This window comes from Pelmatolapia mariae, linkage group LG13, assembly GCF_036321145.2.
Source record: "Pelmatolapia mariae isolate MD_Pm_ZW linkage group LG13, Pm_UMD_F_2, whole genome shotgun sequence".
In the NCBI taxonomy this organism is placed as follows: domain Eukaryota; kingdom Metazoa; phylum Chordata; class Actinopteri; order Cichliformes; family Cichlidae; genus Pelmatolapia; species Pelmatolapia mariae.
The window spans coordinates 3,038,226-3,054,186 of NC_086238.1; the positions used below are offsets into that span (position 1 = coordinate 3,038,226).

The 15,961-nt window shown below is 39.0% G+C and overlaps 1 protein-coding gene across 1 annotated transcript in view; it reads left to right on the top strand.

Moving 5' to 3' along the window:
- The first annotated feature begins 6,014 nt into the window (after nucleotides 1-6,014).
- Nucleotides 6,015-15,961, top strand: part of mrps5 (mitochondrial ribosomal protein S5) — a 29,822-nt gene continuing 19,875 nt past the window's right edge. The window contains exons 1-6 of the mRNA XM_063491410.2: nucleotides 6,015-6,069; nucleotides 7,697-7,849; nucleotides 10,099-10,224; nucleotides 10,755-10,868; nucleotides 11,316-11,435; nucleotides 14,451-14,485. Coding sequence (XP_063347480.1) covers nucleotides 6,021-6,069; nucleotides 7,697-7,849; nucleotides 10,099-10,224; nucleotides 10,755-10,868; nucleotides 11,316-11,435; nucleotides 14,451-14,485 — 597 coding nt within the window. The 5' untranslated portion in view covers nucleotides 6,015-6,020. The remainder of the gene's footprint in view (nucleotides 6,070-7,696; nucleotides 7,850-10,098; nucleotides 10,225-10,754; nucleotides 10,869-11,315; nucleotides 11,436-14,450; nucleotides 14,486-15,961) is intronic.

Genomic DNA, 15,961 nt, shown 5'->3' on the forward strand with positions numbered 1-15,961 from the left:
TTAAACATTTGATGTGGTTTTTATGTTCTATTGTGAATAAAGTGTGGGTTGCTGAGGTTTACAAATCTTTGCATTCTGTTTTATTTGCGTTCTAAATGTACACAGTGTCCCAATTTGAGATTGAGGGTCACTGAATATGAAAAACTCCATGCAATCACCAAGCAACCACCATTTTTTTCCCCCTTTTTTGTGGGATTGAGACTTGACAAGACAGCACTATGTAACATCCTGAGAGCACGCAGAACATTCAGCAGACATGAGCCAGCCATCATTCTCATTGACTGCCTACACTCACCTCATCATCCTTATGCAGACTTTTCTTGGCTATCACTCTTTTAATCCAGATAAATGGGATTCTGGAAAAATAGCCTTCATGTCAAAACTTGAAGTCAAAACAAAAAGTGCTTTAAAATGTAACAGACCCTCACAAATCATTTAAAGACTTTGGAATGAGACTGTGTTTGTTTTAGCTGCAGGATTACGGAGAAACATCAACCGCAGGACTCCCAGAGTAATGCTTAACTTTCAAACATTAACATTGATATTGTTATATTTTTGCTTGCATTGTTTTATTTTGCCGTTAAGGATTTAATACTTGGCTGCAGTACTGTTTCTTACACTACAGTGTAAAAGGGGTTATAAATAAAGTTTTGTTGGGAATTTACTTTTTCTGACACACACAAGCAGACTAAAATCATTATTCTCACACACAGGCATCCCAACTTCTGACTCCCTGCCTAGAGGGAGATGGGAGTCTTTGACAGGCAATGTTATATATGTCTAATCTCCAAAGCCAACCTGGGAAAGATGGATGATACTTTTTTTTCCCTCTCTCGCTGAGTGTCTTTGTGCTTCTGTCTTTGACCGCCATGCTCCTCCTTCCTCAGGCTGTTTGTACTCAGTGTTTCAAGTCAATGTGTGTGAGCATGTTGTGTGTGTCACCAGTACACCTTAGAGGTCTTTAGATGAAAGTCTGTCCATTGACGACATTTTAAAGGCCAATTGCCTACCAGTGAAAGAGCTTTCTAAAAAAAACAATTCTACTGTACTCTATATATATCAAAAGCGTGGCAACCACGCTTGGTAGGCTAAATAGGTGTAATGTACTGGCTAAGTTACAGTAACAGATTTCTAGATATAGCCAGTGCCAGTCAGTACTCCTCTATGTTCAAAAATAATATTTGTTGCCACACAGCTCAACACAGATTTTAATCGTCGCAAGAGGAAAAAGTGACAGGAGCATTAAAGACTCCCAGTTAAAAAACTAAGCCTAACTTAACAGTGCTGCCTGCACAGACTCTGAAAACCCTTAAAGTTTTTTTCTCGATTCTGTTTGTAAATAATATATTCTGAATTAAATAAATAATAAAACTTGATTTGAATATTGATCTTCCTCTTAGGTAAACCCATTTTTAATTTTACATTTTTAAAGAAATTTGGTAGCCAGTACAAACAGGAGGCCGTACACCACCAAATAATATACATGGTTACTAAATATTGTGTTCTTTTTATGGGTTTTAAAGGTTTTTTTCTGCATGCACGCTGAGATATTTTATACACACCTGCATGTGTTTTCACTCGATTGGTTTGATTAGGCTCTTTTTAGAGGCTGTGTGGGCATGTACAAATTGGTCTTTCTCCTGTTGCACCTGTTTGCAATCTTAAACTATAGACTGTGCTGAGTTCAAAATGACATATGCAAGGGTGGTTCATGACTCTGCAAAAGTCTTGAGTCACCCCTCATTTCTTTATATTTTGCTTCCAAGGTGCCAGACTATCTTGTACATTTTAAAGTCGTCTTAAGAAATAGTTCTTAACGCTTCCTGGAGGGGTTTTTTTAGTTTTTCTTTGAAAACAGTGATCTATAGATTATTTAACCATAAAGAAGGCACCTAACTGAAAGCACAAGCTAGTGTTGTGTTTAAGCATAACAGACAAGTTATTAAATAACCGATTTTAAATTGTATGTTTGGGCACTTTCTTTCTAACAGCCTATTGCAAAAACATATCATTTGTTGCTATTTTTTTTTCAGTTGAATATGAAAAATGTCAAAGATACATTAGCACAGGGATAAAAGGGTAGTTTTGATCCAACAAGGTAATTTGCAAAGAGCTATCAGCCAAAAACTTAGTATGTCATGTGATGACGTGCAGTTTGTCCTGTGTATCTGCAGCAGAGAATAGCATCTGAAATTAATGTCCTTAAATAATAGAAAAATAATCCACCAAAGACCTGGCACAAGTCCTGAGAGATACATCTTGCCCTTCAGTTGATCCATCAGCTGTTCAATGAAGCCTCATTAGGAATGGTCTCAGTGGAAGCATGGCTTTCAAGAAGATATTCTTAAGGAAGGGAAAGAAGGAAAAATTGTTTCTGTTCAATTGGATGAACAGAAACATCTTTTTGGGGCTTGTTAAAATTGTACTGTTTTTGCCTTGTATACTGTATTTCAATTCAGTTTGATTCAGTCTCAGTAAATAAAAGTAAACATGATGTAATATATAACCTCCTGCTGCTGCTACGAAGAAGAAAGGAATGAGAGGCTACATTCAGAGCTATACCTTGTGAGCGCCTTTTTCACCTAATTCCATTAAAAATGCTTCAAAACATTGTAGAGGTCCAGATGAGCCTTATTAGTTACCAGAAGTAAAACCTAGCAGACAAAGGTACTCTTTCTGTGCCTGCACAACTGTCAGTCAAAGGCAGGCGCACACTGCTTTAAGCTTTAACAAAATATAAATAGGTGAATGAAAAAAAAACTACAAGGCTATAAACATAATAATTTTATCTTTAATTTTGAACACGTTTACATAGCAGCCTGTGGGGTTTGACTTGTTTTTGCAGCCAGTTTGAAGTGACTACTCACTTCAGTTCAGTCTAATAGCCTGCTCCATATAGAAGACAAAATGCTGACCCTTCAGCTCTGACAGGAACCAAATTACATTACCAACATTTACATAGTGAGCAGAGCTTGTGAAAGACAAACTTCTCTTATTTTGACTGAAGTTGCGCTGAACTCCAGCAGCACTGTATTTACCTCAAAAATATATATATTTTCCCACTCTTCACTCCTCCGCTCTCTTGTACAAAGCCAAGAAAAGTGACTCACTCTTTTACATAAAACCCTGGATGAAGCTGTCATTATGGGGCAATTATTATAGAAAAACTTACTGTATGAAAGGCATTGATCCTTTCAACAGCAGGGAGCTCCCATCTCCTGGTGACACACAGCTGGACGGCTGTCCTTTCTTCAGCAGCTTTTTGATTGCAGATCTACGGGGGAAAGGGCTGTAATACTGAGGAAATTATCTTGAATAAGGTGAAATTGAGATGCATACAGGATAATTATCAGTCACTCTGCTGCATGGCAATCATGGCCAAAGGCACGAGGCGCTGATTGGTGGCCTGCTGCACATGCTTAGCGACAGCTCTGTGTGTGTGTGTGTGTTGATTGGTGGCCTGCTGCACATGCTTAGCGACAGCTCTGTGTGTGTGTGTGTGTGTGTGTGTGTGTGTGTGTGTGTGTGTGTGTGTGTGTGTGTGTGTGTGTGTGTGTGTGTGCACTGTAGGTGCTCACCACATGCTTGCATCATTATACAAATGGCATGCCTGCATGTTCAAATGGATCAAGCATCACTGCTCAGTTTCTCTTTTTAGATGCTCACATACTTGTTGAATGATTTGCACAAATACACTTCAAAGTGTATATTACATCAAGAAATGGGAAAGGTTTGGGTTAACAACAACAAAATTACAGTGCATACTGACATAATATGGGTATTAAGGTAAGATTTACAACCACTCATAAGACACCATACAGTAATATACAGAGTCATGAAGTTTTGATATTCTTTTTCCAGTGACCAGTATTTTTTAAACCATGTCTAGATATTTTCTAACTGTCAGAATGTTAAACTATGCATTTCTTCCCAGAAGAGTCCTTCAGATTGCCATTGCAATTCATGCTGTGTGCATCATCGACATCCACCTCCTTTTTCCTGTTCTGTAGACAGCATTTCATTCCTCCCTCTCATCACACTTTGTTCTCATGCCTTCCTCCTGTCTTTCTACCCACAGCTACTTCAGCTCTGTCCTGCATCTTTTTCTCAGCTTCTCAACATTGTAATTACCGTGTTTTCTCTCCTCTCAATGTGATAATTAATATCAAAAGAGGAAAAACTAAGACTTTGTTGGGTTTTATGTGCAGCCAGCAGACATCCTCATTGGAAAAAAATCTTGTTTGTTTTCTCCTTCTTCTTTCAGACATAAGAGCTTACCAGAAAGCCACAAACATATCATTCATCTTCAAACTCTTCACTGAGTGTCTTTTTGAAACTGAGTGAGACTGCTTGTTAGACTTACACACACAGTTATAAAGAGAGCAAAGTCTTTTTGGTAAATAAAGGAATCAAAGAAATGATTACGTTATTTACAATTAGAGCGCTGTGCAAAACTTGTGAGCCAACACCGTTTATATTTTGCTAAGAAAAATTGGTGCACCAAATCAATGAAAAATGCAATTATGACAATTCAGTATACAAGGGAAAAACAGAATGTAGGGTTTGAACAAACCTCAAAGTCAATATCTGGTGCCATCATGTTTATTCTTTAACACCTGACCTCTCTTAGGGAAACTGTCTTTAAATTTCTTCAAGCAGCCTTAAGGAATAGTTCTTGAAGGACATTCCAGAATTCTTCTTTAGATTTTGGATGCCATTTCTTTGGCTCTCTACTAACACAATCCCGCACTGCTTCAATGGTGAACTCCAGGCTCTGGGGAGGCCAATTCATGAGTGATAGTATTTTTATATTTCAGTGTGTTTGGCTTTATTGTTGTGTTGAAAAATGAAGCTGTTGCCAATCAGATGCTTTCAAGATGGCACCCTATACTGCCAAAAGCATTTGCTCGCCTACCTTTGCTAACATATGAACTTGAGTGCGACCCCATTCTTTATCCATAGGATTTAATATGGTTCCAGCCCACCACTTGCAGCTATAACAGCTTCAACTCTTCTGGGAAGGCTTTCCACAAGGTTTAGGAGTGTGTTTATGGGAATTTTTTTTACCATTCTTCCACAAGCACATTTGTGAGGTCAGAAAGTGACACTGGACAAGAAGCCCTGGCTTACAGTCTCTTATTCATCCCAAAGGTGTTCTATTGGGTTGAGGTCAGGACTGTATGCAGGCCAGTCAAGTTCTTCCACACCAAACTTGCTCGTCTATGTTTTTAAGGACCTTGCTTTGTGCACTAATCCTGCTGGAACAGGAAGAGGTGATCCCCAAATTGTTCCCACAATGTTGGGGTCATGAAATTGCCCAAAATGTCTTGGTATGCTGAAACATTATGAGTACCTTTTCCTGGAACTAAGGGACTGAGCTCAACTCCTTAAAAAAAAATACCCACACCATAATTCTCTTTTCCACCAAACTTTACACATGGGACAATAAAGACAGACAAGAACCATTTTCCAGACTTGTGTGGGAATTCAGATTGCCAGACTGTGAAGCATGATTCATCACTCCAGAAAACATGTCTCCACTGCTTTAGAGTCCAGAGTACTTTACACTACTTGATCCGGCATGTTTTATTATGCTTGGTGATGTAAGGCTTGGATGCTCGGCCATGGAAACCCACACTATGAATCTCTGTATGTACTATTCTTGAGCGAATCTGAAGGTCACATAATTTGAAGGTCTCTAGTGACTGACTCTGCAAAAAGTTGGCAACCTCTGTGCACTATGTGCCTCATGTAACTAAAAGTTGACAGTGGAATATTTGTAGCAAGGACATTTCATAACTATTCTGAGCTTCATGCACAGGTGATATCCCACTTTAAAAAAATTATAAGAAAGTCTGACTCCTTGTAAGCAAAATATAAAGAAACAAGATCAAAGTTCATTACAGGAAGAAAATTATACTCAATCACTCTGAAATGGAAATTCGCTGTATTTTACGATTTTTCAACAGGCATCGTAAGACACCCCAGTTGTCCTGTAAGAGGTCCTTCAGAATTCCAAGATGGCGGCATCCATCGGGGTGTGCTGTGCCCTCCGCATCACACTTGGAGGTGAATTATTTCGCCCTTTTTTCTGTTTCACAGCTTTTTAAACGTAGCCCATTTTATAAAGTGCGGTGTATTTATTGTCTTGATGTTTTTGAATTGTTACTGTTTTGCTCCGGTTTGCTTAGTTGACCCGGAAGAGCCTGTCATCATCACTCACATCGTGAAAATTGCTCACTTCAGCCAAAAACCTGAACTGCATTCACTAACAGCATCATCCAGGGAGTTAAATTGAAGACATATTCAGCAAATTGTGTTCATTTTTGGGTGGTACTGTGTCTGTGTTGCAAGTTTCGGGTTACGCGTACTTCACCATTCCTCCCTAATCGATTTTGCTAAGCCCTAAATATTGATCAAGTAACAGAATATAATGGTTTAAATGTGAAACTGGTTGTTCTGAGAATTATTTCTGCGAAATAGACTTGAAAGAATAGCTGTGTGCTTCATAAAGTGTCGCCTTTGTTAGGTACACCTTGCAGGTGTATATTCTAGTGTTTGTAGCCTTAAAGCACTTATTTCTAAGCCTGTTTGATTCTGCACTGCTTATTCTATAATTTTTCACCGTACTTTTAATTGTATGGTGTTTTCCAGCTGTTATTTTTATGCATACTTCAACTTTGGTATTTTACTGTTCTTGGGGGTCTTGAAAGGCGCCTACAAATAAAATGTTTTATTGTTATTATTTATTATAATAATTTCTGACCATTAAAAAAGAACAAAATGTGATAAATAACGTTTTATCAGTGATTGCCATTGCTGTTTTAACAAGTGTCGTTGATGACAAACCTTGTGAAAGAAAGTGTCAATCTCTTGCCACAAAGTGGCAGCAACATTATATCCAGTGACACAGCATAGGACAAATATGAGCAGAAACGTAGCCCAGGTAGTGTTTTCTCTGGAAATCCTACGTGAAAGTAGAGTGTAGCTGCTTAACACTGTAGCTTAACAATAACCAAAGTAACTTCACCTTGTAGCTCTTCAGGAGTCTGCACAGTATTGTCACATATAAAAACTGGAAAAAAAAAATGTTTTCTGCATGAGATGATGTGTCCTGGTCAAGCTTTTTAACCATCTGCTTACAGTTCACCTTTTCCACTGTGCAACTGCATCGGTTACACCTTTTGCTCTTACTGTCATATGGCATTTAACTAGCAAGTGCTCCAAAGATGCTTGAGTTGAGTCATCTGTTGTGTGCCTTTATAACTTGATTGTGCTCAATGGTCTGCTTTTGCCACGAGTGGCAGAACATGTCTGCTGTTTTCACTTTCAGCAGGAACAGTTGTCTCGTATGTTTGTAAAGTATTGTGTTTTGCTGAAGTAGCTCCCTTTTTACTAAAAAATTGTGGAGGCTGATGATCTAAGATATGCCTGGACTTGTGTCTTTGCTGTGTATGCTAGGGAAGTAAACCCTTAGCATCATATTTTTTTATATATCATGTGAAAATGTACCTAGTGAAATTCTACAACAACTTGGTGGTTTATATATCCTCATTTAATGTATTCTCTTTGGTTATTAGCCCAGCTGTTGACTTGAGTAGACATACTTTCATGACTTTATGTTTGCATGTTGTCATCATGCAAGTAATGCAGTTTTAGTAAGATCTGCCTTTCCTTCGGTGTCTTTGGTCTACAGGTGCAGCATCTCTCCGTGCTGTAGGAGGAGTTGTACAGGCATCTCTCTTGGCAAGTCGAGCCTCAGCTGCGTCTCTGCAAAGACACTCTGCACTTTCACTGCTCCCTCCAACAACATGGCAGCAAACAAGACACGGCAGCTTCTTCAACAAGCGTAAGTTTATGAAATGATGATTTTGAAAACTCTTCTCCCCAGCCATCCTCCTCCCACTATAATATTAAAAGTACACCATAGCATGACTTGCAAAAGCATAGCTGTTTTGAATGTTTTAAGTTGTCTCCTTATGTAACACAGGTGATACCATCGAAACGAGCAGAATTACCTTACCTTGCCTGTATCAGCTCAACCCTCTTAAAGTTTTGTCTTTAAAGTTATGGCCCTGAGTTCCAAAACTTATCAGCTACTCCATTTCAAAAATTAAAACAGTAGCAAAGCACAAGTATAACAAATCCCAAAACAACAAAAATGAAAAACACAACAGTTCATAAAATGTATTTTCCTTAAGTGCTGTGAATTAATTGGATCAGTGGACCATATTAACATTATTAACACTTAGTCATGGTCAGTCTGAATGGGAGAAAATCTCAGCAGTGACGTTCTTCAGGCTTTGCTTAAAGCCTGTACAACAATCGAGACTGTTACAGGTGATGTCTTGAAACCAAATGTTAATGGGTGCATATTATTATAGTGTCCGGATTCATCTGGCCATGCTCAAAGGGATGTTCTCACTGGTAAATGCACGTGCACGTTAGCAGAGCTTGTTTGGAATTCATGTCGGGACTGATGACAGTGTTTGAAGTGGGCATATATGAAGCTGTCAAAACATCTCTTTTTATCTCCTGCTTTCCTCTGCCATGCTTCATCACCCGCTTCATAACTACTCCTTTTTTCAGTCTTAATCATTTACAGTCAATGCCTCAGCATTTCTCGTGTAATTAAGAAAATGTTGTGCCTGTCAACATGTCACGCTTACAGTTTGAATTGTGATTACATGAAAAACACACTGTCAAACAGCCTGTCACGTTACATTGACTCTGTCCCTGGCTTGTATTTCTCCAGGAAGACTCTTTAAGTATTCGCTTATAGAGATTTAATTGGGCTATTTAACTTTTTATTGTGCATGTTGCTTACTGATTTTCAGATATGTCTGAATCAGTGGATGTACTGCAGATCCTAACTTGGGCCTTTGGTGATGCATTACCACTTTACAGTGATTGCTGTATATCCACTGCAAATTTATTGGCTTTTAGTTACGGTCCCTGGTGCTCCCTTATGTCACTTACTGGACATCCTTATTTGTGGCTTTTAAAGGGGCAAGGCTCCAAGCATTCTCACATTACATTAGTTAGATCTTACATTGTGAGATTACTGTTTAAAATTTTTAATGTGTGATGTCAGCTCTGAGAGGACGGACTCTAATTCTGATATGTTTATGATCTTTTGACTCTTAAATGTTTTGACTTGGTGAGTTGAGCTAAAGTCAAGGTGAAGGTGTGGCAGATGAGTAGTTGGACACTCAAAATTTCTAAATCTACTCTGCTGGCAGCATTTTTCCTGCTAGCAGAAGAGACACTTGTTTTAACAAGACTGTTTCAGGTGTGTCTTATATTTTAATCTGTTTCAAATTGTTCTCACTGCTAACAGTCCTCTGGTATTAGCTCACTCAATGAGGTGCTGAAAATAACTATCGTCTTGTTTTGTCTGTCCAACAATTACAGGAAGCCCCAAATACAAATTTACCCCAATGCGAGACCAAGAAAAGCAGTGAATTCTCACATTTGAAAACTTATTTAATATTTTCATTTTTTAATCAAAAGTCATTTAAGTGATTTATCAGCTGTCAAATACTAATCATTTAGTTTTATCTTTCATGTATGAATTGTTTTAGGTCTCAAGTAATCAGAAAAACAAATCTGTCATTTACTGACAGTGAAATTCTAAAACCTTTTAATGCATTTGGAGAAAAAGGCTAGTTTCATTCAGCTAATCTGTAGAAAGCAAATATTTAAAGCATTTCTTACATTTTCATTTAAGAAAAAGAAAACCTTTAAATATGTTAACCATAAAAGATGTTGATAAAAAAGACATTGATAAGAGTGATAAGAACTAAACAAAGGTAAAATCACAGACAGTCTGAAAGATGGTTGTAACTACCGGGACTTCAACCATTGGTTTCTGAAGTCTCTAGATTTTCACCACCACCATGTTGGTTATGAAAAGACGGATGTGACAAGAGGTGTGGCTTGGACTGTGAAACCGCTTCTTCACCAGCTAACAGCTTGTCAGTCATAACTCAACCAAAGAGCATACCATGGATAACCTTTATTCTGAAACATAGTATGACCATGTATGTTTAATGTGTGTGTGTTTAACTGTGAATGTGTGTGTGTGTGTGTTTACAGTAACGGCTGAAGAGCTATGGAGAGGTGTGTTGGCTGAGTCCGGTGCTGGAGCAAGGAAGGGTCGAGGGAAGCGTACCAAACGCAAACTAAGGAGAGATCTGAACCGAGGACAGACCATTGGAGAGGGTGAGACTTCCACTGCGTGCCTTTCTTTAGTTCACTTCTTGACAGAAGAGTAAAGCTGGTAAAACACAGATAATCTAATTCCTATAATTTTCTCTTTAAATAATACAATTGAATTGTCTAAATGATTTCCTTTGTTCTGAAGTGCATAAATTTCTCCCGCTCAGCTGTTAACACAAGCGCTGCCAATCACACACTGACACTCACGCTGAAGCTAAGAAGCAGCTGATGAGGATGACAAACTAGAATATTCATTACTTAGTGTTAAATTATTAATGCTCTGCAAGAGAGCATCCATCATTTTGGAATCCCACAGAGCTCTCTCAGGTATGGAAGGTAATGGGAACAACTATTTGTGCTCGGTGTCCACAGCTGTTAACAGCTGTTCGCATCCACTGTCAGCAAGTATCATGGCCTTAGATCCTTATATACAAAGAAAATGCAAATGTTTGCAAAATAATTAGTAATAATTTCTCTTCCTCTCATTCTTTATTCCTGTAATTGATTTCCTTTTTTCTCTTTTTAACTTCCAGGTCGTGGCGGTTTTCTGTGGCCTGGACTCAACAGTCCAGTGTTGAAGGATGGCGCTTTGCAGAGCATGAGCCGAAGAGGTGAAGCTGAGCAGCAGGAGGTTCAAGCTGAACTAGGTGAAGGCACACAAATATCCCATCACACATCACCGTTATCTGCACAGAAGCACAAAATCACAAACCTGTACAACTTTATGAATGCACTGACATTTTGCCAGCTACTGTTATCCAATATCACAGCTGTCAATCAGTTGCCAGCTTATATTCCACTTCTGAGCGTTAGAAAAGCCAAAGAGAAATCATTTTTCTGGAAAAATAAATTAACTTTTCACGAGCCACCAGGAAGGAGCGGTGGGGTAAATGAGGTCTTAATCTTGAAAAACAGAAGCGCCGCTGTTGGGACATAGAAGCCGCTAATTTGTCTCCACTGTGATCTCATTTGTTAATAGTAATTACACAGTTAATTTGACATTGACGGATAGCACCTTTTGATGTTTATCGTGTTGTGCTCCTTGTAGTCGGCTGTGACCTCTGCAAAAATTCGTCTGTTGTGTTTTTCTGCAGTGCGTCAGAGGGACGAGTGGGAGAGAAGGAGGAAGATGAAGGTGAAGAGGGAGAGAGGTTGGACAGGAAACTCCTGGGGGGGAATCAGCCTGGGGCCGCCTGACCCTGGACCCAAAGGAGGTAAATCATGCCTAAATTCTCACAAAGTCTTGCTGTTATACCGTTACACTGTTAAAATTAATCAACTATACTCAAAAAGTATTTCAACCGGAAAACCTTTTGTCATCTTAATAATGCTATATAGAGCTATTTATCACTTTGACTCTCAGATCAATCTGTTGACCGCGAAGGAGAGGTCAGAGGTCAAATATGACATGATATTTAAAATCGTCCAACAGTACTGTAGTTAATTATGTAGGTATAGTTTTAAGGCTTTTTGTCAATTTTCAACTCTAAATCATTAAGTTGTAGACCTTGGTGCATGCAAGCCAAATTTTTAGGGATTTTTAACACGACCCCAGTCATTGCTCTACACCCATACAAAGTTTTATCAGAGTCTATTCAAAACCTTTCGAACTACTGTGTTTACAAGTAAAATGAGCCGTAAATGCTGTCAAAAACATGACCTACTTGGTTTAGGTAACAGTGTCCTTCAATTTGCTCCTTGTTGTATTTACAACAGTCTTTAGTGAATCCAGAAAAGTAGCAGAACAAAATACAACCAGCTTGAGCTGACCGTCACAGTGCAGACATCTCCACCTCACTGTTATGGAGTAATATAAACAATGAGTCTAGATCATGACACAGCAGGTCTCAGAGGGGCACCTCACTTAGATATACACTGAAAGACACAGCGAGACGTAATGATGACTATAGTGATGGAGAGAGATGAGGTGGATGAAGCAATACAAGTGTAATAAGAGGCATGCTGGGTGTGTATGTGTGCGATAGAGAGAGAGAGAGCAGAAGGAGGTCAGCATGGGGGCTCACTGCTAGAGATAAAAATGAGAATTTGACAAAAGTGTCAAATGGGACAATTTCCTAATTTAGAAAGACATCCCTCTCTTTTTTGCTCTCTCTGTGGCTTTCCTGTTCACTCTTTGTCTTTTTACCCCAGATTTCTTTTCCTATTCCCATTCCTCATCTCTTCCAGTCATTTCTCAATTCATTATTTTCTCTCTTCCATTTCCTTTTCCATCACCCTCTCGGCTTCTCTCGTTCCTCCCACGCAGTTTGCCTTTTTCCCCCCGTTCCTGTACAAGAAACCCAAATGACCATACTGTTACTTTGCAATGAACCATGCAGGGCTGTTGGTCCATCACACCTTGAATGGAATGTCTTATAACCACAGCCTTAAAACTCAATTTACAGCACACCACAGCTGTAACCTGTAACCTGATGTGCCACTTCCCAGAAATGTGACTACAAATCACAGTCATGTGGACCATGACAGCAATAATTGGTTAGGACAAGGATAAAGTCTCCGTGAAGCAAAATGTAACAGACTGTAACTGTATGTAGCTTGTTCAGAATGCTAACACAAGCACCAGTATTTTCATCACATTTTCTTGGTTTAAAGTTTGTATATGAAACTTGTTATTTTTAATTCTTTTTACAGATCCAGATGTCAGTCTCCTGACACATTTTTGCCTAGGATTCTGTTGTTGCTGTTGCACAATATCTCCCGAATCAGTTGCCTCTCTGGTACTTTTTGAACTAAAGGAAAAGTGATTATTGTCACGTTTACATTATTTTTATGTAGACTTGGTACTGACTTCGAAATTATCCTACTAGAAAGAAATCGCATAATGAGTGTCATGAATTGCCGATAGCTTTAAAACATCCTATTGTGATTGTTCTTGAAACAAATTTGCTTTTGCTGATCATTTAGTGGCTTTAAAATCCATCTCCAACCCCTTTTACAGTGGAGCCCATAAGACTTTAATTATTGACAACTAATGATCAATTATAACTTATGAAAGGTAATTTAAAATCTTTCACGCTAAGTTTGGTCAACATATTCCACAATGACTGTTGATTCTTGCTAGAAACATAAATGCACTCTTATTTAATAGAAATGAATATTAAATAAACTAATTTTGTGGAGATTTTTAAACCAAAGAAAAAAGTAAACCGCTGATGAAAGGTGGGAAAATAAATACATATATATCTTTTGTATGAATGTCTTAAGTTTGTATCTTATCCTATGTCTGTGATCATCTGATTTTATTTGCATCACGAGTGATTAACAAAAAATCCAAAATCATTGGAAAATGAATCTCTTTCACTGGCCATACGATGTACATGTCATGCATCATAGTCCAATGATCAACAACTATTTTTAGAGTAAAAACTTAGTATGATAATGTAACCAGCTGTTTAGCCAAAAGCCGGTGCATATAGAGAGCTTTGCTCTGAAGCCCGTAGTGTTGGGCTCCTGCCCAGTCAACTCTTCATCCGAAACTCTGAGGAACACTGCTGGCTAATTCCAGCTGATTCACTGATGAAGCAGCTAGCCTCCTGTTCCCAGCCTCATTACATCTTTAAACATTAGTCTTTGCTGGAATTGAGTTGAGCTTGTTTACCTCAAACCACAAAGGATGAGGGAACAAGACTCTGCTTGGTTCACATCTTCCTTAGTTTTATATCTCTCTTCCCTTTCCACTTGCCTCTATGCTAACAAGCCCTCTCACACCTTGACATACACACCTTCCCCCCGCATGCCCGAACACCTTCTTTCACGCGCTGTCCTGACGTTGTTGTTCTCGCGCTTCCAAGGATACACTTGGGGTCTGGTGAATGTGATGTGAAGGGAGCTGGAAATAGATTACTTCTCTCTGATCAGCTTTGGTCTCCTACAGATGTTGGGTCAATATACCAGCTGTGGTGCGGGTGTGTGTGTGTGTCCTCCCCTTGGAGCCTTTGAGTCAGCTCTCCTTTGTTTGTTGTTAATTGGTTAGAAGTGAACAGGGTGCATTTGGGAGAGTAACATCCTTCAAAGGTCACTGACAATGAAAAGTGCAGACCCGTTACGCTGCTGCAAGGGCTTCTGGGTATTTGTTACGCTCGCAAGAGCCTGGTTAATCTGTTTATAGTGTATGTGTGTACGGATGTGTGCGCTTAAATGCATTTGCGTGTTAAAGCTTTGTTATCTAAACTTCTTTCTTTCTTTGTGTTTCTTTCCTCTGTCCACAGAAACCTACGAGGATTTCGATTCACGTGTCATCGAGGTTAGTGTCACTCGTCCCTTTCTGTTTACTGAACGACACACTGTGCTCTACAACGTTTTCGACGATGTTGATTAACAGTTGCATTTAAATTGTTTCAAATATTTAAAAAAGGCTGTATTGTTAATAAAAGAGGATGATCCCTTGTACAGCATGGTCATCAAATTAATAGTTTTCATCAAGAGAATACGTTTTTGGTGGTTTAATTGTTTCACTTCATTTTAATTGCTGGTTTATTACCCCCACCAAGTTAATAAGAACCGTTTCATCTCTCTGCATTAGCTGACTGGACAAAATACAGCTGTACTGAGAGCCCCCCAGACTTCTAGGAACTTCTAGCTTATTTTGTTTTATGTGTCATTTTCTAAATAAATCTGACTGTACATTAAAATATTGCAGAAAGCCTCAAAGGGAGCAAACAGTTTTCAAGTATTTCAAAGCAGTGGAAAATCCAGTGTGGCGTGTACACATGGATGGTGATAGGGGCAAATTTGCTGAGCAAGGGTAGCTCCATTTGAGAACTAAGCAGCAGCATTTGAGCAGTTGGACTGGTTTAGCACTCCCTGAAGTCAAATAGTGTAATATCTAGGTCACGTTTGCTTCATGTTTGAAACCAAGCATACAATTACCCCTAAAGCAAAGCTGTTCATTCAAGAGTTTGGTGGATATAATTGCAGTTTTTTTTTTTCTTTTAGAATTTCACACAGTATGCAGTTTATCAGATCTGAATATAACTTGGCACAATTAACCCTTAAAATCCTGAAGACCATTGGAGGTTTTTAGTATTCCTGAAACTGGCAGTGTAACTTTTATGCTGTCGATATAAGGCAGGGGTGGGGCAACTCCAGGCCTCGAGGGCCAGTGTCCTGCAGGTTTTAGATGTGTTCTTGATCCAACACAGCTGATTTAAATGGCTAAATAACCTCCTCAACATGGCCGTTTATCAATGCCCAAGTACGCGAGTACGTACTCGCGTTCTCGGTGAGTACGTACCCGCCGAGAACGCGAGCACGGACTCGTGGGCCGTTTCTCAATTCTCAAGTACGCGAGCACGGACTCGTGATTTGTACAGTCGGAACACCAGCGTACGTGATGATGTCACAGGTCCGGAGTTTTTACTGCCGTCCCCTCTTAATTTAACTGTAAGTAACATGTTATGAAGCTTAACTTTAATCACAGCCAAACCAGTTTACTCAGGAACAAATAAAACACTGAAATAAACCAAACATTAACATTTAGAAGTGATCTAAGAGACTTATATATCATTGTTAACCTCAGTAGTGAAACCTCTATTAATAAAAATAGTGTACATGTACATACGTGTACATACCTTAATAAAAACAAGCAGGTGAGATGTTAGAACGCTTTTATTTCTATTCTAGTGGACACTCAATACTATAGACAGCTGCTGGAGTTTCTTTAACCTGAGTAGTGAGAAGTCCGCGAGCGGTTTGGGGGGGGGGGTTGGAAACGATGTGC